Consider the following 26,106-nt stretch of genomic DNA (forward strand, 5'->3'; position numbering starts at 1 on the left):
GGAATGGTAATAGCTTATATTCGTGCAACACATACACAGATGAATATTTTACAATATACTACTTTTATTTAACAATTTGGCAAACAGTTGAATGACTGGTGTAGGTATAAGCGATACACGCTAGAAAAATTACACCGTGATGAAATTCCCAGTATATTTGTAAAACTTACTTATTTCAAAACAAAACAAAAAAAAAATTCCACAGATTTGTTTGAAATACTGAAACAACGCTTCTACTCCTATATAAAAATGTAAAGTAAAAAATATATAACTGCCATGTAAAATTTGTAACATACGCTCTGTTCAATTTTTCATGCGTGTTTGTTTTCACGCTGTCTGAAAAAATAGAAAAATAAAAAAAAAACTCGCGAGCTTAAAATTTTTGCTCCTACTAGTTTGCATTCGTTTTTTTTTTTCAACCAACGTGATGTTAGAACCGAATCCGGAACTGCTGGTAAGTAAGCTGATCCCAAGTTTGATTTTTTGAATCAGCATGTAACGTGCAACTGCTTATTTTTCTCCAGAAATGATGTGAGACGGAATCATCCAAGCAGGAACGAGTATAAATCGAATCGAACCGGGGCGGAATGATGGTCAACCGTGCCGATCAAGCTCGCTGTCGCTGCTTCATATTGCACCTAATCCACCCAGTGTCTAGTGTTCCTAATTACGGTCTTAATTACAGACGTCAAAATTCCAGTGATTACATACAAAAATTGTGTACAATTGTTTGGGAAGGATTTAGTGATGAAAAATAATCATTTTTATAAAAAAAAACAATTCTACTTCATTATTTTCTTTATAACGAATAATGAAACAAGTAGAACATGTAGACTGAATTAATTTCAAACAAGAAAAATGATTAAGTATTTTTAATTGAAATGAGTTTTTCCACACGTACCTACTTGTTTTCATTCATGTAACATAACAGTTCGGCATACAGTTAAAATACCATGAAGTACCATAAACCTATAATTACCCATACATTATTTGCACAGACAAACAGACGTAATACTTAGAACCAATGTCGATCAAAATCATAATCACGAGGACATGTACGCTCAATGCTAAAATCGGTATGGCGGTAGTGTGCAAACGTCAAACACGAACAAAAACGATGCGAGCGCTGCGGGTGGTGAATCGGCCACCTACCATATTTTTGAACCGACCGTTAAAAAGGTGGTCGATGGCCAATGATGAGAGTGTGACGTCTGTTTGTCTGTGTTATTTGCTTTTTATAAATAAATATGGTTTAACAATTTCTTAACTGATTGCCTTACATTGAATTTGGCAAAAAATTGATGGTTTACGTACCTTTTTGCAAACCATCCACGACAAATTTTGTTCGAGAAAATCGTCGTTTTTGAATGGTTACATAACTTAACCGCCTATTACCCACATTGTTATTTGTCCATTTACCATTCAGCAAACTGTCGAAACAGTCCGCGGTAGTGTTGCTTTATTGTTATTTTAGATGTTAAAGGAAACTAGCTAGATATTGTCGTTCACACTGTAGGACTAAAGTACCCTTTAATGGGTAAAAAAGTACCCTCTTTGAAAGAAACTAGTTTAACTCTTAAAAAGAGTAAAGGGCCTTTACTCATTAAAGGGTAAACCACTTGTACGTCAAACCAACGAGTGAATTTTACCCACTATTTTGAATTAATTCAGTTTAGAAAGTGGGTAAAAAATACCCTTTTATTCATTTTCTAGACTAAACACTTTAATATGAATTATTGAGGATTTTGCCCTCTAATAGACTCACACCGAAATAATTTTGTCACACCAAAATATTCTCCCACCATGTTTGCCATATATTGGATGGCGTCGTAGCTAACAAAACTAACACGTAACGCACATGTAACGCATTATGTTGGATTGTACATTGAATGCAAGTTGCGTGCTTCTATGAAAGTGCCATAGAAACTGACGTGTGAGTATTTATTTTTCCACGTTCAAAATGTGCATGAGAATCTATTCCTCAACAAAACGAACAATAAATGGAAATAAATAAATGGAGCAAGAGCAATAAAAATCAATGAGCAAAAAAACACTTTATTATGGCCTATATCAAATTTGAAATAATAACGAAATGCACTTAACCTACAATGTTTTATCATCATCTTAACTATATAATACTAATTCCAGACGTTGGTCCTCGCATTGGCCGGAATACAGTTTTCTATGCGTCCGCATTTGGCCGTAGAAATCTGCCTTCTTTAGTCTAACCATGGCTCCAGTCCGCAACTGCGTTTTTCGCCAAACCTACAAAGACAACAGCGTTTCTTAAGTTAACAACGAAATAAATAAAGTTTTTCCATTTCAAACTTACCCGAAAATATAGAAACTTGTCCATTTTGTCCGCAACTGTCCACAATAAGCGACCCGAACACGACTTGGGTGACGAACAGACGATAATGGCCGCTACGAGTGTTCATCAGAAATCCTAAAGACATTCTTCACCCATTAAAGGGTAAAGCATTTGAACTATTAAAAGGATACAAAATACCTATTATCCAAAACAAAAAACTACCCCATTTTTTGACATGAGGAAAAAATGGGTGCTTTTTACGCCTTAAAGGGTAATGCCAAGTTAACAGTGCATGGTTGTGGATAGTTTGGGGAATAGTGCGAGTACGGTTCAGGTTTATGCGGGGCATCGTCACAAAATTAAAAAAAAAGAAAATATTTCATATATTTTGCTCCATGCAAAACAACTTTCACCGAAATAATTTTAAGAAATTTACATTACTTCTCAAGAAACGTTACACGCAGAGAATCAACTGCTGTTCAAAACAGTAATTGTTTTTGTTATTTTTGATAAACACTTTCAATTTATTGCAACTAAACGAATTGCGTTGAAGCAGCAATGATTTTCATAGAAACAAAACAAAAATATTTTTGAATTTTCTGACAGCATTTTAAATTAGATTTATTGTTGAAACAACGACAAAGAACATAATTTCTATGCGGGTTAGGGACACCCTGGGAGGGAGGCACCTATACTACACACGAAATATGACACATATTTTGAACTGCAAGAAAACTCCAGCTTGCCAACGACAATCAAGGCAGACTTGATGAAAATCGTTATTATGTATCCGGTAGAAATCAAGACCAACATTTATTTATAATTATTGTTTTCTCGGGCCCCGTGCGTCGCAGCTAATATGTGAATAGTGCGCTGTGTTCATAAAAATCGTAAGAATGCAGCGCCACACTAAAAAACTGATTTCAAAATCGCGCAAGTTGAGGCGCGCCGCAAGTCTCACTGACGGGATCCGGTTTGGTGGCGGTGCGACAATAGTTTTCTTTTGTTGTTCCTTCGATCGTTCTGGACAAACATGGAAAAAGGGCCAAAGTTTTCTATGCATTTCATTTTCGATTTAAAAGTAAAATTATGCGTATTTGAATAATTTATATTCAATCAGAATAAAAGGTGCTATTTTGACATTACTTTTGAATAAGCATGAATAGCTTTTCTATCGATTTTTTGTCACATTTGATAAAATGCAAAAATGTGTTTTTTCGATTACGCGCTTTTATCATGTTTGTCCTTTGTTTCAGATCTGGGCTCACGATGACAGATCGTGACAGCAGAATCTCGGCTCACCTTGACGTACATAAATTTCGTATCGGTTTCTCCCGTTTCTCCCTCCCAGGGGACACCCATCCACTTAGCGTTATTAAATTTGTTAATTGGCCCAAAAACCAAATGACTTTGTGGCAGGTACAGGGGCTCATTGTACCCTTCTCTACCATAAATCGAAACTGCCAACATAAAAAATTAAATATTTGGATTAGTCCACCCCTGTGACTGAACTTATGGCAATATGTAGTAAATAAAGTTACTATTCGACCATAAACCCAATATTGGTCCAATGTTGGACAAAAGTAGCTCAGATTCAATTCAATGTCGGATTTACCGCTCATCCCCTCGGCGTGATGAAAACATTGCCGTCGACCGTCGACCAATGTGGTTTGTTTTGCTCAACGAAAAACACGTGCTGGACGCATAGTTCCTACAAAAAGTTTCATTTTCATACAATTTCAACGCATTTACCATAAAAAATGGGTAAGATCAAACAGGAAAAGCCAGACACCGACTTGGACACTACCGTCGTGAAGGAAGAGGACACCTACGACGAGAAATTACGGAATGTGAACGCGATCTCCCAGCCGATGGCGTCCAAAAAGCTGACCAAGAAAATTCACAAGCTGATCGAAAAAGGTAATGCGGAATTTGGTTGGAAATGGTTGAATGATTAATTGAATTTTTGTACGTTCTTTGCAGCGGCTAAGCACAAAACGTATCTCCGTAATGGGCTGAAAGACGTTCAGGTCCGTCTCCGCAAGGGTGAATCCGGGTAAGTTTCCTATCGCAACTGTTTCGATTGCCGGAAGTTCCTAACAGCACTTCTTTACCTTTTTAGCTTGGTGGTTTTCGCTGGTGATGTGACCCCGGTGGAAATTATGTGCCACTTGCCTGCCGTCTGTGAGGAACGTAACATACCTTACTGCTACACCCCGAGCCGGAAGGACCTCGGAGCTGCCATGGGAGTCAAGCGAGGAACGGTGGCTATGTTGATAAGGGAACACCCCGAGTATCAGGATCTGTACGATAAGCTGAAGACGGAACTGTCCACGCTGCCCATTCCTTCGTAGAAAGCAGCGGAACATAGTTGGTAAGGCAATAGTTTATATCACTTGATAAACCCCTCTTTGAAATCTACCGAACGAACGCAAACGCCAAACGTTTGGAAGGACTATTTTAATGAAATAATGAGTTCAATACAATGAAACAAACTTGAATTAACGTAAAATCCGTGAACCAAACTTTTTATTGCGAGAACATCGATTTCATCATACAAAATGTGTTTCTTAAGCTACCGAAATTCCTGACGACTAGGCTTGACTTCACTTATACAACATTCAACAACTTTTCGTTACCTAACTTTGAAATAATTACCGGGAATGAAGATTAACAACAGTGAATTTGCCTAGAGGTTTTTCTTTTTTTATAGTTCTTATCAGATCTTTACGATACATTAGGATTTGTGCTTTTCTTTGGTACTACAGCAATACATTACACAAACATTCCTTTTGAAAACATAATTTCGATACATCTATCTAACAAGGAAACAAGATTTTTGAAATGGACATTGCGAATAATTTAGATTGACATATTTACATTTAAAGACAATGACATTTACTTAAGACTATTAGCTATTTTGATAGCGAGAACTTCCTAGACTAGGCAAGTAATGTTTATTATTTTTCCTATCAAATATGTCTGATGAAAATGTAAATTAGAGAGACATATCAATGCGATGGTGATGGATCGATATATGAGATGATTCCTGTTCCCGGTATGGTAATGAGCTTGAGTATCGCGGTTTGTATTTATGAAGCGGGGGACATTCGCGATCGTCTCCGGATTGTCCCTGGATTCCCTTTGAAAGTTTGGTCAAGATATAGCTCTACATGAATCCATTGGAATTCCTTAAGAGATTCTTTAACCTTCCTTGTGCATTGGGGTCATTTTTGTCCAATCGCTTCGGTAAAGGTGCTGTAATTTTAAAGAGATAAAAAATATATAAAACTGACATTCTGAAAACGAACATTTTCGTGCTAAAAGAAACTTACAGCGAACTCTAGCAGTGGCACTACAAAAAAGTGGCACACTATGCATTATGGGTCAAAAATGACCCATGACTTTGAAGCGCTCTTAAAATGCAATGTTTGAACCGATTTAAGTTTATTTTCAGCTTCATATGAAATGGAACCTTGAATTTTTGCAAGTATGGTCTGCGCTGGCTGAGGTTTCTATTGCACGGTGTCTCTGGTAGAACAACATTAATATAAAAAAATCAGTATCGCTAAAACATCCACCAAATGAAAGCTTAGGCTTTCCCCTTTCATTTGAGACCTGTTTGGAAATGTTCTATCGGGGGGTCCTGAACATTTTTTTTCAAAACAGTACAATGCCGTTTTTTCAGTACTGATTTCTTAATTGTGGTTCACACAGTCATTTTCTTTCATGCTTAGGGTCAATAGGGGCAGTATGGTCCACCTAAGCAAAAGTTCTTGAAAAGCATAGAAACATAATACAATTTAATGGATCCATAAGCTTAATTTGTAGTTTGAAGTATCTCTTTTTATATCACATTTGTATTTTTGTAAAAAGATTACTTAGAATTTTTTTGGGAACCTTTTTGAAAAACACTATTTTGAGTGTGACTCTACACTATACGGGGCGAAATGGTCCCCCCTACGGGGCAATATGAGCCACCATACTAAATATTATTATTTTAATTGGAAAACCGTTTGCAAGGCTTAATTTAGAAAAAGACAATAATGTATGATAGAGTTTAGTACAAAAACTGGATTGAAGTCTGATTTGAATCATGAAAAGGTATGTTTTGCTGACAGTTCAATAAATCATGGTTCTAAGAGCTTCAGTTTTCAAACATAGTCGTTCAAACAAGTTTAACAAGTTAAAAATTCTAGTTTTAATTGAAATCACGCGCGATAACAATATTGCAATAAAACTGCTAAAATGACATGCCATTTTTGGTTATCTATTTTTGTGATAAGATAGCTTTGACCGGCTATGACCATATTGCCCCGTTCCTAGATGTTTCATATAAATTATGTTTTATTGAAAATTTATTTTAGAATCTGTACAATTTCGTGCACATAATGCCTATAAATAATGGAAGAACGAACTGCTGTGAAAAAAATTGAAGTCAATAAACAAAACTTTATGCAAAGCTTATTTTTACATTCAAAATCTTATAAGATTTTCGTAGTAGCATCAACGTTTCAGATTTTTATCGATATATGAAGTTCAAAATCAGATTTTTGCGTAGTTTTCACGGTGGTGACTAATTGAAGCATACTTTATAAGGTCCTAAGGTTATCAAGATCAAAATCTGTGTTTGAAGCTCAAATGAAAGGTGGCCCATTTTACCCCGTATGACCATACTGCCCCGCCTTCCCCTATCTAGGTAGCCATGAGAAATTGTACTACGAATAGTTAACCAATTAATAAAAAGGATTTAGATTTAGTATTTTACCATTCTATTTAAATCAATTATATACACGACATATCGATAAAGTAAATACGGATAATACGGCTTACAAATGCTCACTATTGTACATTACTACAGCTCAAAGAAGCTGTCGATCATATGCTTCGGAGTTCTCCGGAACCTTAACATGATTCCAAGCAACTTGAAAATCGAAATGCACGGTTTCACTGGCTTGTTTCCCGTATTTGCTCAAACCACTTCCTGTGATTTCACAAAACTCCGGGATATGATTGCGGAAATATGGAACTTCGAGCTATTGGGTAAGCAATCCACGTTTTTGAGAAGTTCTCAACTTTTCTGCAAAATCATCATCCAGACTCGTTTGAAAACAAATTTTATGTACCTGATCAGAATGATCAAGCGCCTGAAACACAATTTTTCATTTAAAAGAGATAATTTACAGAACAGTACGATAAATTACAATTGTTAGCAAACTTAGATCCCATTACACTTCCAAAACATGCCGATTTTTCGAAAGCTTCTGACAGTTTCATCTGGTGAATCCACTTTTGTTGTGGCGTTGGCAACTGATGATCCTCAACTGTGATAAAAGAATTATTTTAAGGTCATCTTTATGAATCACACAATCAAACTGCTGATGCTTATCCATTCCTCGACATTATTTGGATCAATTTGGAGCAGTGGATAGTAAATACAATTGAAGAACTGCTTCGCCAGTTTATGGTCCGAGCCGAGACTTTTCCATTTCGCGGACGCGTATGTGACCAAGTATTCGTGGATGACCAGCTAAATTGGATAAATCTTTTTTGTGTGGTACAGTATGGACAAGGAAATGTTGAACTATCTCCCATTATTACGAAAAACAGATTGACGATTTTCAAATCTCCAGCAATGGAGCACCTAAAATTATCAAAAGCAACAGTGTCTTCCACATTTTCTCAATATTGCCATATTTTTCTGGAACGCCAGAAGCAACAGCAAACAGCAACAGTATTTTTACGCCAGTATCCTTACATCGGCCTTGAGTCCCGATGACGTCAGAATTATGCTCGATAATCGACAGGGTAAATGATTAAAGGACCCTTCTCCATCGCTTGCAGATCGAACTGCCCAGGCTAACTCCCTTTTTTTGGACGTCACATAATCAACTAACCCCTGAACGTTCTTTTTCTTGGCATCAACGTCCTCACTGGGACAGAGCCTGTTTCTCAGCTTAGTGTTCTTATGAGCACTTCCACTGTTATTAACTGAGAGCTTTCTTTGCCAATGTTGAACTTGAACTGATTGGTTAGGTCTGCTGATTTTGAAAGTGATGTTTGGGGCGATTGCAACATCCAAACCCCTTAGACAGCTGCTCAACTGCAACGCTCATCTGGTGCTCAAATCAATTTTTTTTAATCAAAAACAAGTCATCAGCGAGCAAATGGGTTTTTTAGGTTGCACAGATGTTGAATAAGATTTTCAGTTGGGTGGTAAACCGTGTAGATTCGACAACTAACCAATTCAATTGGCATTTACTTTTTGCATTACTGTGTCTACCACGTTTTCCCTTTAGTTTTGGTGAGATTGTTGTTCTCACATCATTACATGCTTCGAGTGGTAGGTTTTAAATTGTATTTATATTTATACAGTGCTATATTCAAAAGTTTGAACTGGTTACTGAACGAATAAAAGTGCAAGCTCGATATATTTTTATAGGACAATACCAGACTGTAATCCTGATGTCGTGAAGAATGTGCTGTTCAATAATAATAACGATTGCAGACACAAATTCTTTAAACACAATACGCAAATCTTCGAACGATTGTCTTCATGGCTTTACGGTTTCATGTATCAGGTCTCCTGACAGAGTGTAGTGTAAATATATATATTTATTATTAGGTGTGAAATTGGGGTATATTTATTGTAATTATTAACAGGCATACCTCTAATCAGCAAACCAAAATGTTGACCCAAAACAATGAATTTATAAATTTATCACGCGACACAAGCACCAATTTTTCACTATACCACCTTAGACCGCGACAAATTAAGCAATGAAGCGTTATAACGCAGCGCCGATTTCCCTACCATTGATGCCAATTTAGTTGTTTTTTGCAATCTGTGAAACCATTGGTAATGTAATGATCCATGAGTAAATGTTTTCAAACGCTTTGGTTATTACTAATCGTAAAAAGCAAAATCTTATGAAAATATATTTGAATTTTAAGACGGTAGCATACAACTGAATCTAAATAATGGTTATTTATTGGAAATCTTTAAAATCTCTAAACATTTTTTTTTATTCAAAACTTTAAATACTATTCACAACCATTTTTGTTGTGTATAAATGAATAAATTTTTAATAAGAAAAACAATTTTACTATTTACTGAATTTATAATCAACTGAACAGCAACACTGCCAAAACAAAAACAAGCTTATTTTATGGAAATCTGAACAAACATTTAAAAAGGGCACATCGACATAGGTAAACAATGTCTTTGTAAGACGCTGTTAAGCCCAATTCAACTCGATCACGCTTACCAATACTACTATCAGGAAGAGCTAACACTAATCTTTCTGATAGTGGTGTTAGTTTGCATTGGCGAGCTAAAAAGGGCTAAACAGCAACGTTTCTGAAAAAAGGCTCAAGATCTCTCCAGCCCTTTTCAAATGTTTGTCCAGAAATATTTGTCATGGCCTTCTACGGTTCTATTGAGTTGTCATCATATGGTACAAGCGATTCATTGTATCATACTATTGGTGGAAGAAGATCACCTATGGTACGTATCTCTCACTAAAATAAAAAAAAAATGTTCAGAACCCCCCGATAGAACATTTTCAAACCGGTCTCAAATGAAAGGGGAAAGCCTAAGCTTTCATTTGGTGGGTGTTTCATCGATACTGATTTTTTTATATTAATGTTTCCTACCAGAGACACCGTGATTGTGTGGGCTTCCAATGGGTCGCGACGTTCTCAAACGACCGGTTACGGAACATGAGTCCGTTGCTCGATAAATACTTGTTTTTAATTATGAATCGTGGTTTACGGCTAACCAGCCGAGTGGAAGTTTAACAACTACCGAAAAGCTAAACATTACATATAATTTAAACTCATGTTCCGTAACCGGTCGTTTGAGAACGTCGCGACCCATTGGAAGCCCACACAATAGAAACCTCAGCCAGCGCAGTTGCTGGCTAGTGTAGTGTGCTATTCCTATACCTAAAAAATAATGCGCTCTCGGGCTAGGCATTGGATATATATAGAAAGCGTTGTGTTTGGATGGGCATCTAATTCTTCCGAAAGAGGTGCACTTTGCGAAAGAGTACCACGTGATTATTGAGCTGAAATCGAATTCAGGTTAACTTCTGCGTTCATGAGTCCTCTCATGGTGTAGTGGTAACGCGCCCTAACTAGAGATCAGAGAGTCGTGAGTTCGATTCTCACTGAGAAGACGTGTAACTTTTTCGCAAAACTTCACATCAATTTGTCCATTTAATCCAATTGCAAAATATATGTAATGTTTAGCTTTCGGTAGTTGTTAAACTTTCACTCGGCTGGTTAGCCGCAAACCACGATTCATAATTAAAAACAAGTATTTAAATGATTGTTGTTTTCCTAGAAATTGTTCAGTTAGAGTGAACCAAGTCACAGAACGTTGGCCTTTAGTTCAGTCAGAGTGGACCAAGTGCACATAGTCCATCAACAAATAATTCTATTAGAAGTTTGGATTATGTTTTATCATAAATATTGCGCAGACGTGTAACTTTTTCGCAAATCTTCACATCAATTTGTCCATCTAATTCAATTGCAAATTATATGTAATGTTTAGCTTTTCGGTAGTTGTTAAGAAATAGTTATCTGTTATTACAAATACAAAGACAAATATAGCATGATTTGGAAATCAAAGCGTCAAGAAAGACTCCTGGCCAATATTCTGGAGGAATTCAGGTAAATATTCTATAAACATTTCCAACGGAGTATTTTTAAAAAAATCTGGAAAATGTTTTGGACAAGATTATTGCAAAACTGAGAGAGCGGCTTTGAGATGATTTTTTAGCCGAAATATTTTAATAAATTTTGGCAAAAACCAGAACCAATATCTGACAGACCTGTAGGCGAATTCCGGCGCGTATTTTCTACGCAGAAAAAAAGTTCTTGCTGGTGAGTAATGGAAGAATTTTTTTTTCTCTTCGAAGATATTGTTCGCCGGAATTTACCTACTGGTGAATAAATTATTAATTAATTTTCCACAGTACACACTCAATTACGATTTGCTTGTTCGGTATTTTTTATACTGGGTACGAATTGTAAATCATAAAAAAATACCTTTCAGCTTTTTGATTAAAAACTTCTGAGGTTCAGTAATAATTTTTACTTTTTACTGAGCTACGGTAGCTGTCAGACCCAATTTTGCAACATTGCCGAACAGGCCGAAAAGTCAGTAAAAACAACTACCGTGAAGGCCCCTAACTCTGCGCAGCTCCTAATTCTGCGCACTTTCACCAAAATCCACCACAATCTGGTAGAATACTTACATTTTTGTTCAAAATTTATTTTTCATGTATTGCTACAATAGTAATAAAAAAGTACGCGAAGAATTTTCTTGACAAACTTACGTTTATTACTTTAATAATAAAAAAAGGCTTTAAAAATATTGAAAAACGTCCAAATTGACTGCCCGTTAGCAAAAATGCTAAGGGAGTACCTCATCACTTAAGTCATTTTAAGCAAATTAAAGAGAATATATTTCAGATTTTTAGTACGTAGTCACCTGTTTATTTATCGAGCAATCATCACTGGTGAAGTGCAACTTATTTTCTCTTCATTTTCTTATTCTTCTTAAGTGCGCATAGTAAGGAACCATTTTTCAACTATGTTCCTTACTATGCGCAGCAGGTATAAAACGTCCCTGTCCTTTGGTTCAGAAAGGGGTATGGGCGCGTTCTGCCAACTCGGTCGAGGCAGATTTCTTGTGTGAACAAGTTACAACATGGACGTTCTAAAGTGCCAGAATGAAGTGTTGTGCTTGTGGGGAGCACTTGAAGATGGGATGGAAGGTCATTACTTCGCGTTCGTGCTTTACTCCTGCTTATCTTAAAAGTTATATACAATAACCGACCCTAAGTTTAACTATCGAAATTAACAGTTGCAGATACAATAATCGTTCTGAGTTCACTAACATGTCGTCGCGTTAATTTTATCATAATGATCTTTTATCTACATCCGTCGAACCATTCTGAATGGCCGTTGTGAGAATATCACCAAGAACTTCTCACATGCATTAAAGCTGAATTATCCTACATTGAATCATTGAGGTTTTCGCTCTTTTAGATTCATTTTTTGTTGTTCGTCCTCAGTATTGTTGAGATGTCCTGAATGCCGCACATGGCGTACAGTGATCATTGCCATGGAGTTTCTCGTAAGCTGCATGGGGATTGTTATCATGGGAATCCAAAGAGCGAATTTTCTATGATTTCATTGTAGGCCAATACAGCAATAAAGCATGTAACAATCACTAACATTTCTTCTCTCTTTATCCTTGTTTTCATATCTAACCCGCCATTACAACGAGGAAAAATCCATTGGAGAGGAAAGACATGGCAGCGTATTGGCCAAGAAAAGTTAAGTATCATGTTTTTTTGTAAATATTCTTATTACTGATTGCAAGGTGAATCAGATTAACTAAATTTTTAACTAATAACAAACTTGTTCCACAGAGCTATTTACAAAACACCACCCAAAATCCCTCCTTTCCCATATCCTTAGGCAAAACACTTCACTACCGCTATATGTATGACTGATTCATGTTCTTTTGGCTTTGCATCATTCATACGTGTATTGGAAGTCAAGAGTAGAAGCAAAACTTAAAGAACCTTCTGGTCAAAGATGTTGCGTTGCCTACTTCCCAAACTCCAAAACCCCCTCGGTGTATTATGGACGGTGTGAGTTTTCAAACTTATGCTGGAGACTTGGCCCCTGACCCCCTTGTACATCAATAAAATAAAATACTATGCGCAGCAGGTATAAAACGTTATTTTCAACATACAATCAACCCTCCAGATGTCGATATTGAAGGGAACCATCGACTTGTCGACACCATCGAGATATGGAATAGAAATGCTTCGGAAAATTGTTTGAGGGGACCATCATAGTAAGGGAAGATCAAAAAATGACGTCCATCATATTTTAAGGATTTCTACACTCCGTCCCCTCAATCCCTTGTCGCGATTTTACAGTACCTAATGAATGCATTGTCACATTTTCGTATACTCCTCCTCCCCTGGACAACGGACGTAATTTTTGAATGCTCCCTAACCATGCAAAAAAATATTTTGATATTTTGTATAGTTTCATGAGTCAATATCGAGTAATGGAACATCGAGGTTTAATCGTTGGTTTAGATTTTAGAAAACTAAGTTAAATAGATGTTTTGGAAAACATATGATGATTTCGATTGTTTTGAGAGTTGCACTTAATGGCATTCAATTGAATTATAGATAAAATTCACTTCACTTAGTAAACTTGTGTTAGAGACATTCCACGCTCCACTGGGGACGTAAAGCCGTATGAAGCAAGAAAATGAAAATTAATTCGGAATTTAGATGCTAGTAATGCTTTTAGTAAAATACTTCAACTGTTATAAAGAATTTATCGAGTGCGCAGAGTTAGGAACCTAAATGCGCAGAATATGGAGTATTGCAAAAATGAATGCGCAGAGTTAGGAACAAGAACACCCTTGAGAAAAATTAAAAATTTGCTATACAAATCATTTCTTAGTGAAGCTTTTATATTTTTTCCTTATACATAAGATCAATAAGTATTTGTTTCCAAAATGTCAGAATATTGTTTTTTGTTTTCAATTAATTACAGCTGTTTGAAAATTGAAAAGCCTCAAGAGCGCAGACCCCGACTATTTCACCCGACTATTCAGTAGTTGTTGTTTTTTTACTGACTTGTCGTCAAAATCAAACATTATAATGTTCTGCTATAGAAAGAATCCTCAACCTGCTTTCTGAAAGAACCTCATCAAAACTTCCCTGTAAGATATGCCAGAGACGGTTAAGAATAACAAGTAAAAAATCAAAGAGTTTGTCAGAAACTTGAATATATAGGGTAATTGTTCCCTTACTTGTGGGTGTTCCTATAGTTGCGGTAGTGCTGTTATCACTGATTTAATTACATTAGCCACAGAACCGACACTGCCAAACGACGTATTGGCTTGTTGATACACGGACTAGTTGAAAAGAGCGTTCAAATTGCTTAAAAACTGATAAAATATCACTAAAATTACTAACACTGTTCTTACCTGTACCAATAGTTGCGGTAGAGCGTTCCTATAAGTAAACAACGGATAACGCAACTATAGGAACACAAATTAAAAATATACCGCAACTAAAGGAACAGTGTGCCAATAGTGGAGGTATTATTTTTCACTGACATGCCGTGGATTACTGCGATGAAATCATTTTTCCCATTAAGTCAATGGTCGTTACTTCCCGTTACAACATTAACATGTACATTAATTGAGCATTTTGAATTTGGGCGTTTAAATGAAGTTCAATCGTACTTAGTATCTCCACTATTGGTACATCTACCCTATACATAGGGGCTGTCCATTAATTACGTAAGACAATTTTAGCGGGTTTTCAACCCCCCCCCTCCCCCCATGGTAAGATTTTTTGTATGAAAACCAAAAATAATTTGTATAGCGCGTAAGAAATCTTCAACCCCCCCCTCCCTCCATAAACCCTTACGTAATTAATGGACCACCCCCATACTGTTTCAAAGAACTACAATTTATGTTTTTAAAAGTACTGGCATCCTAGATATCAATTGGAGTTGATAGATTGCCAACAGATTTATTTTGAGTGGATATATAATTTTACATATAATCGAAAGTCGGTTTTCTGTTCTGTAATTACTTTGATAATATAGCATAAATCGAACAAAATTGAATAAATTACGTAACATTTATAGGGCATTGCATACCTCTAGGCGTTTAACGTTATATGGAAATTTCCAACATAACAAAAATTACAAACAAGATCCCAGTTTGTGAAAATGCTTGTCGCTAAGAGATTCGACACCATATTCAAATTCTATGATAACTAGGCTGTCAAAGATAAGTGACCAACTATTCAAGAACAACATAAAATAGTGATCGTAGAACAGATTGTTTGTAAGCGTTTCGAAAATGCTAAAATCCCCAAGTAACCACGAAGCTATATATGCATACTTTATGTTTGCTCTATAGTGTGCTATCAGATTTTGTTTTGAGGTGACATAACCTTTAAGAGCTTTATAAAGCATAATTAAAGTGGGAAAGGGCACCACAACAACCAAATTAATGCAATACTTGGTAAAGTAGTTTTAATGCACAAGCCCTACTAAAGCATTTATGTTTGTATATTTAGGGTTCATGATGTATATTAGCTTAAAACAATGTATGTTTAGGGCTTGCGTTAAAAATAAACAAAACAATGAATCCATTGACTACCTTTCAATGGTTTTCTTTACCAGCTTAATGATTTTTTTTGTTGGAATCAGGATTCGAACCCACAACTAGGATGATGGTGTGCTGGATGCCTGGCGCATTGGTGTCCTGTGCTAAAGCTGCTGATGTAATAAGGTAGGATAAGAGTTCCTTATAATCGAAGCCACTGTGTGTGTTAACATTACTATTCGCCCAGTTATTGCGAATAGAAAGAATTCTCTTCGGCGATTGATTTCCTTTCCTCACCAAATGAAACATCAATAGAATGAATTTGATCATCATTCTTTCTCGTAGAGGAAATAACAGAACTTAACCCACAAAACAAAGCCCTATCGCATTAAAAACATTTCAGGGAGAGAAATTGATCGACATTTCTTCTCACTCCTTATGAGTAAAAGAGTCTCATAGATAAAATACAACAATTCTGATTGAATACATATATCCTTAGATCATGAAATGGGGGTTCGAGATGAAAGAAAGTCATTTTATTATTCTTCCATATCCCACAAAACGTAATGAGCGAGTGCGAACGTGCTCGATCGTCTTACTTATTTATTACAGATTCGAGTGCGTTTAATGAGGTTATGCAATCTTGTATGGCAGCATAACTGTATATTCACTCTAAACGCTTAGCATAATGCTATATTAAAATAATGCTACAAAGCATTTACAATGTTAATCAAATGCATCATTGCATGACATTTATTGAATAAATGCATGATAACATTATTAATGCAAAAAATGTTGACTTTCGACCAAATTAATGCAATAATATAATGCTTGTGGTTACTTGGGTCGTTTCCATTTTTATACGAATACCTTAAATGTTCTCGATTCAAATGAAAACAGCTTTTATATGAAGTGTCATACTAATATTCTTTAGTAATGATACACTATCAAAGTTACTCGCATTATCAAAGACACCCTGTTTTACGGTACTAATTTTGCAAGAAATCATTTCACATATAACATTAGAAATTCCAACAAATGAGCTATCCATTTTTTCACTGAATAGTTCTTCATACTGTATTTTACACGACTTCGATTAACTGTTCCTATACAAAACAACACGTTCCTGTAGTACACCCGTTTCTGTTTTTGCACGGGGGATGCGTATCGTGCAAAAAAAGTTTTCAGTTCAAAATTTGAAAAACCGTGCAAAAAAAGTAACACCATTTCTTGACGTTTCATGCAAAAATAAGGTTTTGGTGGAAAAAAAATGTTTGGAAACTTTTTTTTTGCACGGCCGTGTAAAAAAAAAACCCGTGCAAAAACAGATTTAGGTGTAAATGCTTGTCTAAAATTATTAGACAATATCAATCAATCAATCTAATCATCTATCAATCAAATTAATCAATAGTGATATCAGTGGCTTTTCCCTAACGTCAAATCCACATGTTCATGAATTTTAGAAAAATCAGTGATTCTCTGTTTCGTTTACTGTTTGCTTTACAATCTAAAATGCGAAATTGCTATGCCGTAGATCATATAAAACGTAAGGTTCCCAGTCACCACCAAGGGATATGATAGTTTTCAATAATTCATTCATTGGAACGTTCAGTTGAAACGCTTGGAATCATTTCCTAATTACTTATGCACAACATTCATCTAATTCGGTTTGTCTCAAGTTTGTCAATACTCAATTGTGTTCTGGAGAAATGTTTTGTTCATTTGGAAAAAAGCTTTAAATTTGACAGAAATTTTGCAACAAGTTTAGCTTGAGATTCTATTTTTTTTGTATGTTTTTGAGTGATATACACATAGAACGTATTTTAATTTCTCGTCATATTTATGACTAATAGGGTAGATGCACCGGTATTGGACTTAGAGCTGATTGTAGCCATATTGGATTAAACACTGTTTTACAAATCAAATAAGCGTGAATCATTTTTTGTTTAGTAAACTTCATTCACACAATAAAGCTATATTCATTCAATAACCAATGAAATCAGTTCATTTTCCTAAAATTTGTTACCTCTTCACACCTAATTTGGCCATGGTATTTCCAAATTGGTCACTCTCTTAAGAAATCAATGTGGGAACAATTTAGGAACCGAAGTTAAAGATGTAGCTGAAACTGGTTCTGGTGGCCTACATTCACCGTTTATTAAAACAAATATTGTCTCTTACGCTGGCCTAAATTGGTGCTTCTACCCTACTTGTAGTTTCTAAGTCACTTTTAGGTCACTATTTTGATCATTATGGTCACTAAAGTCACTATTATTTTGCTGTCTAACCGCTACCAGTCCTGCTGTAGAGATTTTTCTGGAGGAATCTCAGGAATAATCCTTGGAGGAAGCCATGGAGAAATTACTGGAGAAATCCTAGGGGGAGATCTCTAAAGGAATCCATGAAGAGGTTTTTCAAAACGAATCCATGTAAAGATTTTCTCAATTCTTTTGATAATTTTTGATCAAATTCCGGGAGGAATTTATGGGAGAATCTCTGGAGGAATTTTTCATTTTAACGATAGATTATGATTTTTTTCAAAATTTCAACAAGTTTCCGCTGTGGATACTATTAGTAAGATGTATTTCATCGTATGAGCAATGAAATTTTATGCAAATTAGATTTTTTTATTGTACTTCAGTTGAAACCCAAATGCACGGTGAATGAATCCTTTTCAATATATATGGTTCCTATTACCGTGCATTAGTGTAAAAAGCATGAAATTATTCGGTAATATTAGATTTATTATTATGTCGTTATTAAACTACTTCATATTTAGTTTTTGAGTGCATATGGAATGGTTTGGGCAATACAGTCAAACCTCCTATAACGATTTTAATGAAAAAATAATTATTTAGCCTATTTTTAAACTTTTTATGGTATTTATTGTAAATGAAGATTTGAATACTCTTAAAAATGAGTGCGCACACTACTAGCAACATAGTTGCTCCATCAATAAGGTATCTTCAAGATACAAAATCAAATCATGACGAAAACTATACGCACGGTGAATGGTGCACCAGCGTGCACGGTAAATGGTGACATAGAACGGTACGAGGCGACCTTAACATGACATTTTCGAACATAATTTTTGAGTAATTTTTTGTTTTGCATTACTAGTTTTATATTTTTCCCTGAATTATTACATAAATGCACGCTATGTAGTGGTATTCTAATACGCTTAAATTTATTTGGAAAAGTTATATAATTTTTTGAAGTGCAAATTTTTCTTAAATGCACGGTGAATGGTAGCTTGACGGTATATATAGGATCCTTGAAATTTGACAAGTAACAGAGCAGTAATAAGGGATTTCTTTAAATTATATAGGTATTATGAACTGCTTCGGAAGTTTCCTTCGGGCATGCTTCCCAAAAGGATATCACCAAAAATACTTCAAGAAATACAATTTCGGAAAATTTATTCTGAAATTCTTCCCTTTTGCAGGGATGAAGAGTCTTTCGAGACCTTCCATTGGAAACACTCAATGTAATTTTTATTATATTTCAATAAAATAAATTGTCTAGTCCCCAACAGCGTTAAATATGCTGAACATTTGTGTTAAATGTAACACCACGAACTTTCAAAGTCCTGAACATTGGGCGTTTTTGCAATAACTAAAATAATGTATCAAAGTTATTCGATAAATAAGTAGATGAAAAACCGAATTTAGTACTATACCATTTAATTCCACTAGAGTTTGTATCTTTTGACAGATACGCGTATTTCGACCTCAACTGTAAGGCCGTCTTCAGTGTCGTGTACTAGACAAGTCGAGTCTAGTACACGACACTGAAGACGGCCTTACAGTTGAGGTCGAAATACGCGTATCTGTCAAAAGATACAAACGCTAGTGGAATTAAATGGTATAGTACTAAATTCGGTTTTTCATCTACTTATAGGTATTCTACTAAACAGCTCGAAGATTTATTATTATTCGATAAAATTCCGTGAAAATGGATTACACTTTTATACTTCTTTGTGGTCACTTCGATGGGATGATTCTTTTTAAAGGAATTTTCTAAAATGCAGGAGGCTTAAGTAAGAAAAAATACTGAAGGTTAGGGAGGAAAGTGGAATAACTGAGAGAATAACTCCTAAAATAATGCTTGTATGAAATCCTGAAAAACTTTCCAGGGATTTTTCTTTAGAGGAATCGTACCTCAATAGAATCCAAACAGTGGCAAATTGTGAAGAGTACCGGTATATCGAGGAGTTCTAGCTTACTATGGAGAAATATCTGTTCAAATCAGCAGAATTTTCCCAATCGGTCAATTGAACCCGAAATTTAAGTCCCGTTTCGATTTGGTCACTGCGCAAGAAAGGGGGACACGCCAGACAGGGCTTTTAGCAGGCCTCTTTTTAGAGACTTACAAAGTGTCCGTATATTATCCGAACAACAACATTTGGAAAATATTATCTCCCAATAAAAATTAATAGGGATAGGCGGGGCAAGATTAACACCCTTTGTTTTCCATAATTCATATTAACAAACAAAATTTCATATCGTTTTTAGTGTAATCCCAGAAATTTATTGATATTTGTGTACAATAATTGCTTAAAAGTTAAATTAGTTGAAGATAAATACCCTCAGAAGTTAATGTTAATATCTTCGAATATTACAAGCATTGAAAAAAAAAAAAAATGATTTTCTTCAGTAAAATCTTTTTATTCAGGTTAACACCTTGCCCGGAGTAGTTTTGACCGAAGATAAAACAGCTATTTTTTAAAGTGTAATTTGGAAAACTATTCTTCACATTGCCAACTTATCAAAACCTAAGGGGTGCGGATACAAATGCTTCAGTTATTCAATTTGAACACAATATTTTCCACCAGTGCTAATCCCTCCCCTTGGTTATGCGACCTTGCCGCGATGGGAGGGCATAATCCATTAGCCCATATGATGGAAACCAAAGGCGTAACCTGTAGTGGTGGTATCACATTTTGGCACTTTTTGCTTAAAGCCGCGTCATAATTCATATGGCATAGACGCAATAATATCTCGGATGTGATCTAACGGACATTCTGCGTCATTGATAGAATTGATGCCCATTTCAAATAAATAATCTATTCGAAGTGGACATTAATACTATTGGTGACGTTCAGTTTGCCTTTTGCTAACCAGAATGATCCGTAGCCACTCTTACTATTAGCTAGCTAGATACATCGTTATCATATACGACGTAGGGAATATTACTCTGAGGAAAATGACTAGTAGATTCACTGAGTAGATATAAGTGGCGACAATCTTATTTTAATATGGTTTTTACATCGCCATAATAAGAAATACCTCTTTTGTAACAACGGTATAAATAATCTAATTCCAGCTTCATTTTCGCAAAATTTATAAGTAGAAAGTAGGCGTTGTGAAGCAATGCATTTGCCACCGAAAAGTGAATCTTGTAGGAGCTGTAATAGAAGTCTAAGGTAACTTTACTCGTAAATATTCACTATAAAAATGACTTGACTAAAAGTGACTTTTTTCTTTAAGGATATATGAACGTAATGACCAATTAATACTTATAACAATAAAAAAGAAATTAACTAGAACTACTACTAAACAGCCTAATTTTGTTAAGACTTGACGACAATTGACATTTAAAACTCTAATCTTACGTAAAATACAGAAGTAATCAGAATAGCACTTGATTGACAAATTATTCAAAACCATTTCGAATAGACAGTATTAGTAATGACACTACTATAACAAATTCTGATGGAGCTGCTGATTTTCACTATGCTTCTTTTTCTCAGAAGCAAAGGAATATGGGTACTTTTCAAAAACTACCACGTCACAATACTAATAAAAAACAGTGTTCATGTGGGCGCCATTGCCTAGTCCGTCTGAGTATTGGTCCTGGTAGAGGGGAAACTTGGCAAAAGCCAGACCGAGGGTTCAGCCTTGACAAGTGAAGCTGTCAGGCAGCTCCAACTGAATACCATACAAAAAAAAAAAAAAAAAAAAAAAAAAAAAAAAAAAAAAAAAAAAAAAAAAAATATTTTCCACCAGTGCTAACCGTTGTTTGTTTGCTTGTCTTGAAGGAGACCAATTTCAAGGTGCACATTTGATGCAGGCAATAAATTAAATAAATTGGCTGGACCAGATAGTTTCTGACCGTACTGTAGTAAGAAGTATATGTAACAAAAGGTGTAACATAAAATATATAAAATTTTTAGCGTGACTAAGTAATGATCGCGCACTCCTAGGCATACTCAGATCATTTTTATGAAAATTTTAGCCTGACAGCAGCCTGGCTGCTTGTTGATATTCACTTCGTTGATATTCAAGCCTTTCCTGAAGATAGTCAATAAAATTCCTTTCTGCTAAAACTTTGCATACCGGTTATACCCAACCATCAAGAGAATATTCGGAGAGATTCCTAAAGAAATTCATGGTGGGATCCCTGGCGTGATTTCTGGGGTTATCCGAAAGACGAAAACAGTTGTAGCTGATAAATGTATCTAACAGTATCAGCAAAGACCTTCATGTTCCTTACAGTTGCCCAAAATTTTATGGTACGTATGATAATAGTGCAAAATCTAGAATGCCGTGAAACGTGTACTGCGATCTGTCAAACTTGGGTACCTTTTGCAGTTTCAAGGGACAAATCCGGTTATCCTTTAAGGAATCCAGATTATATTCTTGAACGTACATATCTTGCACGGAGGAATTTTTGAGGTATGTCAATGACATAAAGAAATATTTGACAGCATTCTCTGAAAAATCTTGTAAAAACTCTTGGATAGTATGTTTTCATGATTAATGTATGCTCTCTTTTTGGTTCATATTCGGTCTCTTAAGTTCATATTTATGAGATATTCAATCGCTACAGTCCTCCAGATCGCCAGTTCAGATTTTTACGTTTCTTTCAAAAATTTAGAATAATCAGTTAACACAGCGTAACAAAAAAGACATTTTTGCGTGTCTCAAAGATTAAATTATGTGTCTCTAGTAGATTTGGGGTCGCTGAATCTAATGCCGTTCTCAGAAATGACCATTAGACTGATGCAAATTTTGAAGTTTCTGCTCCCCTATGCTTAAACGATCTCTATTATGATAAAAATCATTCTCCCAAAATTTGAAGTGATTTGGAAGAAATTTGGTTGTGCACACGCCATTTGAAGTGTATATGAAAATTACTATGGAAATGGCAAACGTTTTGTGTTCAGTCCTCTAACTGCTTGTAATAATAATATATGGAAAAGTTAATACCACAGACAAACAGACGTCACACTCTCATCGCTGTCCATAGACCAACTTTTTAACGATCGATTCGAATATCTGGTAAGGTGGTCAATCGACCATCGCGCTGCTTTTGTTCGTGTTTGACGTTTACACACTACCGCCACCTGTTGGTCCATCGGCCAACTACAGTGTTTTTAGCATTGGGCGTACATGTTTTCGCGACTATGATTTTGATCGCGATTTGTTCTAAGTGTTACGTCTGTTTCTCTGTGTTAATACACTCTTCTCGTGTGAATTCTTCCCAGCTACAACTTTGCCGAAGACCACATTTTGATTGAACGTAAGGATAATTTGCTATTATTGGTAACAAAGTCTAAATCATGTTGAGATGATCATTCAATTACTTTCAGAGCAACACTGCTTTTTTGCTGTAGAACATAGTAGCCTCGATTACTTTGATCTATTCTTCCCGCTGAGAGTACCACTGTTACCTGCCGAGCAGTTGATTAAGCATGCAAAATGCAAACCCACTTTATGATTATGAATAACAATTTATCCTGACGTCCCATCGAAATGTGGTCTTCGGCAAAGTTGTAGCTGAAAGGCTTTCACATGAGTAGAGTTTGTTCACTTTTCCATAAAATATTATGACGACGAGATAGAGGGTCGAACACAAAAAGTTGGCGTTTTCCATAGTAATCTCCATATAAACTTCAAATGGCGCGTGCACAGTCAAATTTCTTCCAAATAACTTTAAACTTTGGGAGGATGCTATGATCATTAGAGTGATGCAAATTTTAAAATTTTGTCTCCCCTATGCTTAAACGATTTTCATTATGGTAAATGAAAATCGTTTAAGCATAGGGGAGACAAAATTTTAAAATTTGCATCACTCTAGTGATCATGCACGTCACAATGTTTTGCTACAGGTCGCTAAAGTTGTATAAAACACTAATTTAATTTATGTTTACAATAAATTTAAAGTATGATTTAGCAATCGTTTTTGTGATTTAATCCAGCAAGCATGCAAAATAGGACTTAAAGTTTTATTTCAGATATAATTTGGTTGAAATTCCACGATAAAATTCAGATTAAAACCTTTTTTTTCCACATGCTTGCAGTCCCCATACAAAATCCTTCGTTTCTCTTATATTGGGATATTCAATACTTTCCTAAATCAACAAAAAATAACTTTTAAGCATCGAAAGTATTAAAAACTTTGCTAATAATTATTGTTATACACATGAAGTTTGAATTCTGTGGCAAATTAAGCAAATAAATTGCCATACAAGCTGGAAAACTTGCATGCAAGTTGACTGATATAGTTAAAATTTGCATTTTCATCAGCCAATATCTCAAAAACTAGACGTGCAATGATATTTTTCAAAACGACGATGGATTCAGCAACCCTTAATTAAGTAAATAGCAATATTTTGGTGCTAGAGACAAAAACGTGTTCCGCAGTGTAATCAAACTTGCTAACAGGGTGCGGAAAATGTCAAAAATGATCATTTAGCATGAAATATGCGTATGTAGGGTGCTAAGTATGTTCTCTAAACGCATCCGATTTTTTGCCTTCCTGTTGAATAATATCTGACCATATTCACCTGACACTTTAAGCCGGAGGATTTTCATCGAGAGAGCCTTCCTGTTCGCGAATGTACTGCATAAAAGGTGGTACGCCCCGTTCCTGCATGGACTGCTGACGAAGCATTGCACTCGGTGGGTTTTGCTGCGTCCATATTCCGTAGAGACCGGGATTCGCCGCGTAGTTCTGCTGTGGTAGCTGCTGCTGAGGACCCTAGGAAAAAAAAACTCGTTTATCATTACACAAACGAAGTATTCTAGTGCAGAATATCTTACCCCGCTGCAAGGTTCCTCGACAAACGGCGGACCTATACTGGGCGGTGGCATCGGTGGGAGGCGGTAAATGGGTCGACAGGAGAGCAGCTGAATCGCTTCCACCAATCCGTCTTGGCTAGTGACCGATGAATGCCACGTTGAGTCGGGCGTTGTGCTTTGGCTTCGATCTCCGGTGGATGACTTCTGTCCGCCAGATTGTTGTGGCACGGCAAGTTTTGATATGGGCATTATTCGAGTTTGGTTCCAATGGACGGTCGACTTGTCCGCTTTGGCCTCCCAAGGCATCGACCATCGACGCATTTGGCTCTCGGCATCCAGAGCCGATTCCGAGTTTACTTCGCCAGCTGCTGCTTCAGACCACCGACGTTGACCATTTAGTGTGAATAGTGGAAAGTTTAGAGGACTTCTCGATCCTCGATAGAACGGTGCTTTCATCCCAGAGAGATGACCTGGATTGGGCAATGGACCTCTAATGTTGTCTAAATATCCTTGAATAGGGCTTGGTCCCCGAATATCATGAGGCGAAGGTCCGCGAGTTTGCTCGTAAGCTGTAGTTCCATGATCGGACGAACCTTGAGTAGATACTGATCCTCGATCGTACAGTCGGGCTTCTTGCATTTTCATTCCAAAGTGCGGTGATGGAGTTTGGGATCGTTGATCGCTTCGGGCAATTGTTGCCGCTGCAGACATTGGGTGTTGAACCATAGGACATTCTGGATCATGGGGAAATCCCACCTGTGTTTGACACTGATAGCAGCACATAAGTTGCGCAAATGAGTCACACGAAGCAACGCAGAACTGGTGCTGGAGATTTATCATGGTTTGAGCATTATCCTGGAGTATTAGTTGATTGTATTCCCTGATATGTAGCAGTTCACTATCCTGGTCAACTGAACTCGAAGGCTGCGTTTTAAAGTCCTGCAATACACTTACAATATGAGATTTCACTGTACTGGTTGCGACTACCGAAGCGCGAGCCAGATCATCCCAAGCAGTAATGAACTGAAAGGCCATATGCGATGGAATCTGCGAGGGAATGAAAGGTTGCTGTTGTTGCGATTGTTGTTGCTGCTGCTGGCTGCCACCTGTCTGCGATGATTGATCAAAGTTAGCCCATGGTTCCAATGCGGCTATTGTCTGAGCTAATCGGTACCCGGCAGCGCACAGATTGTTCATGATCTGTAGATAGTTCAGCCATGCTCCGAGGCATTCACTGACGGCCGATTTGGCTGATCCTTGCGAACTACTAGAACTGGTTGATGGGGATATTGATGAGTTGCTGTATGATAGCACACCGGATCCGAGCGAGCTGCGAGGTGTTGTCTGCGGCTGAGCCAGAGGATCGTCCTGGTCACTCATGGTGGACACTTTTTCACCGCCGCCACTGTCGAACATCGGCCGATACCGTTCCGGAACCAAACTAATCAGATTAACGCACTAACAATACCATTGTCACGAGTATTTAAAAGTTTTAATTGCGATGTCGGTGACCCGCAACCTAGCCTACGCAAGGAAAATTCAATAGCTTTGCGAAAAAAGTTTACATTTCCACCACCACCCACAAGTGCCTAAATGAG

General features: G+C 36.4%; 2 protein-coding genes across 2 annotated transcripts; one reads left to right on the forward strand and one right to left on the reverse strand.

Annotated features, from left to right (window-relative positions):
* The first annotated feature begins 3,958 nt into the window (after positions 1-3,958).
* On the forward strand, positions 3,959-4,868 carry LOC5578184 (H/ACA ribonucleoprotein complex subunit 2-like protein). The gene is made up of 3 exons (XM_001656778.2): positions 3,959-4,231; positions 4,295-4,367; positions 4,434-4,868. Exons 1-3 carry the CDS (start codon positions 4,072-4,074, stop codon positions 4,663-4,665), a joined length of 465 nt encoding a protein of 154 aa, XP_001656828.1. The 5' UTR covers positions 3,959-4,071; the 3' UTR covers positions 4,666-4,868.
* Positions 4,813-26,106, reverse strand: LOC5578189. The gene is made up of 3 exons (XM_001656781.2): positions 24,530-26,106; positions 24,274-24,467; positions 4,813-5,569 (listed from the first exon to the last, which is right to left on the reverse strand). The coding sequence occupies exons 1-2, from the start codon at positions 25,922-25,924 to the stop codon at positions 24,282-24,284; spliced, it is 1,581 nt and encodes a 526-aa protein (XP_001656831.2). The 5' UTR covers positions 25,925-26,106; the 3' UTR covers positions 4,813-5,569; positions 24,274-24,281.

This window comes from Aedes aegypti, chromosome 3 (genome assembly GCF_002204515.2).
Source record: "Aedes aegypti strain LVP_AGWG chromosome 3, AaegL5.0 Primary Assembly, whole genome shotgun sequence".
Classification (NCBI taxonomy): domain Eukaryota; kingdom Metazoa; phylum Arthropoda; class Insecta; order Diptera; family Culicidae; genus Aedes; species Aedes aegypti.

Excerpts from the sequence above, each read along its gene's own strand:
- LOC5578184 (XM_001656778.2), top strand. The coding sequence starts at position 4,072 with ATGGGTAAGATCAAACAGGAAAAGCCAGACACCGACTTGGACACTACC. Across the intron at positions 4,232-4,294 it reads TCACAAGCTGATCGAAAAAG|CGGCTAAGCACAAAACGTAT; the intron begins GTAATGCGGAAT and ends CGTTCTTTGCAG. Across the intron at positions 4,368-4,433 it reads CTCCGCAAGGGTGAATCCGG|CTTGGTGGTTTTCGCTGGTG; the intron begins GTAAGTTTCCTA and ends TTACCTTTTTAG.
- LOC5578189 (XM_001656781.2), bottom strand. The coding sequence starts at position 25,924 with ATGTTCGACAGTGGCGGCGGTGAAAAAGTGTCCACCATGAGTGACCAG. Across the intron at positions 24,468-24,529 it reads TCGAGGAACCTTGCAGCGGG|GGTCCTCAGCAGCAGCTACC; the intron begins GTAAGATATTCT and ends TTTTTTTCCTAG.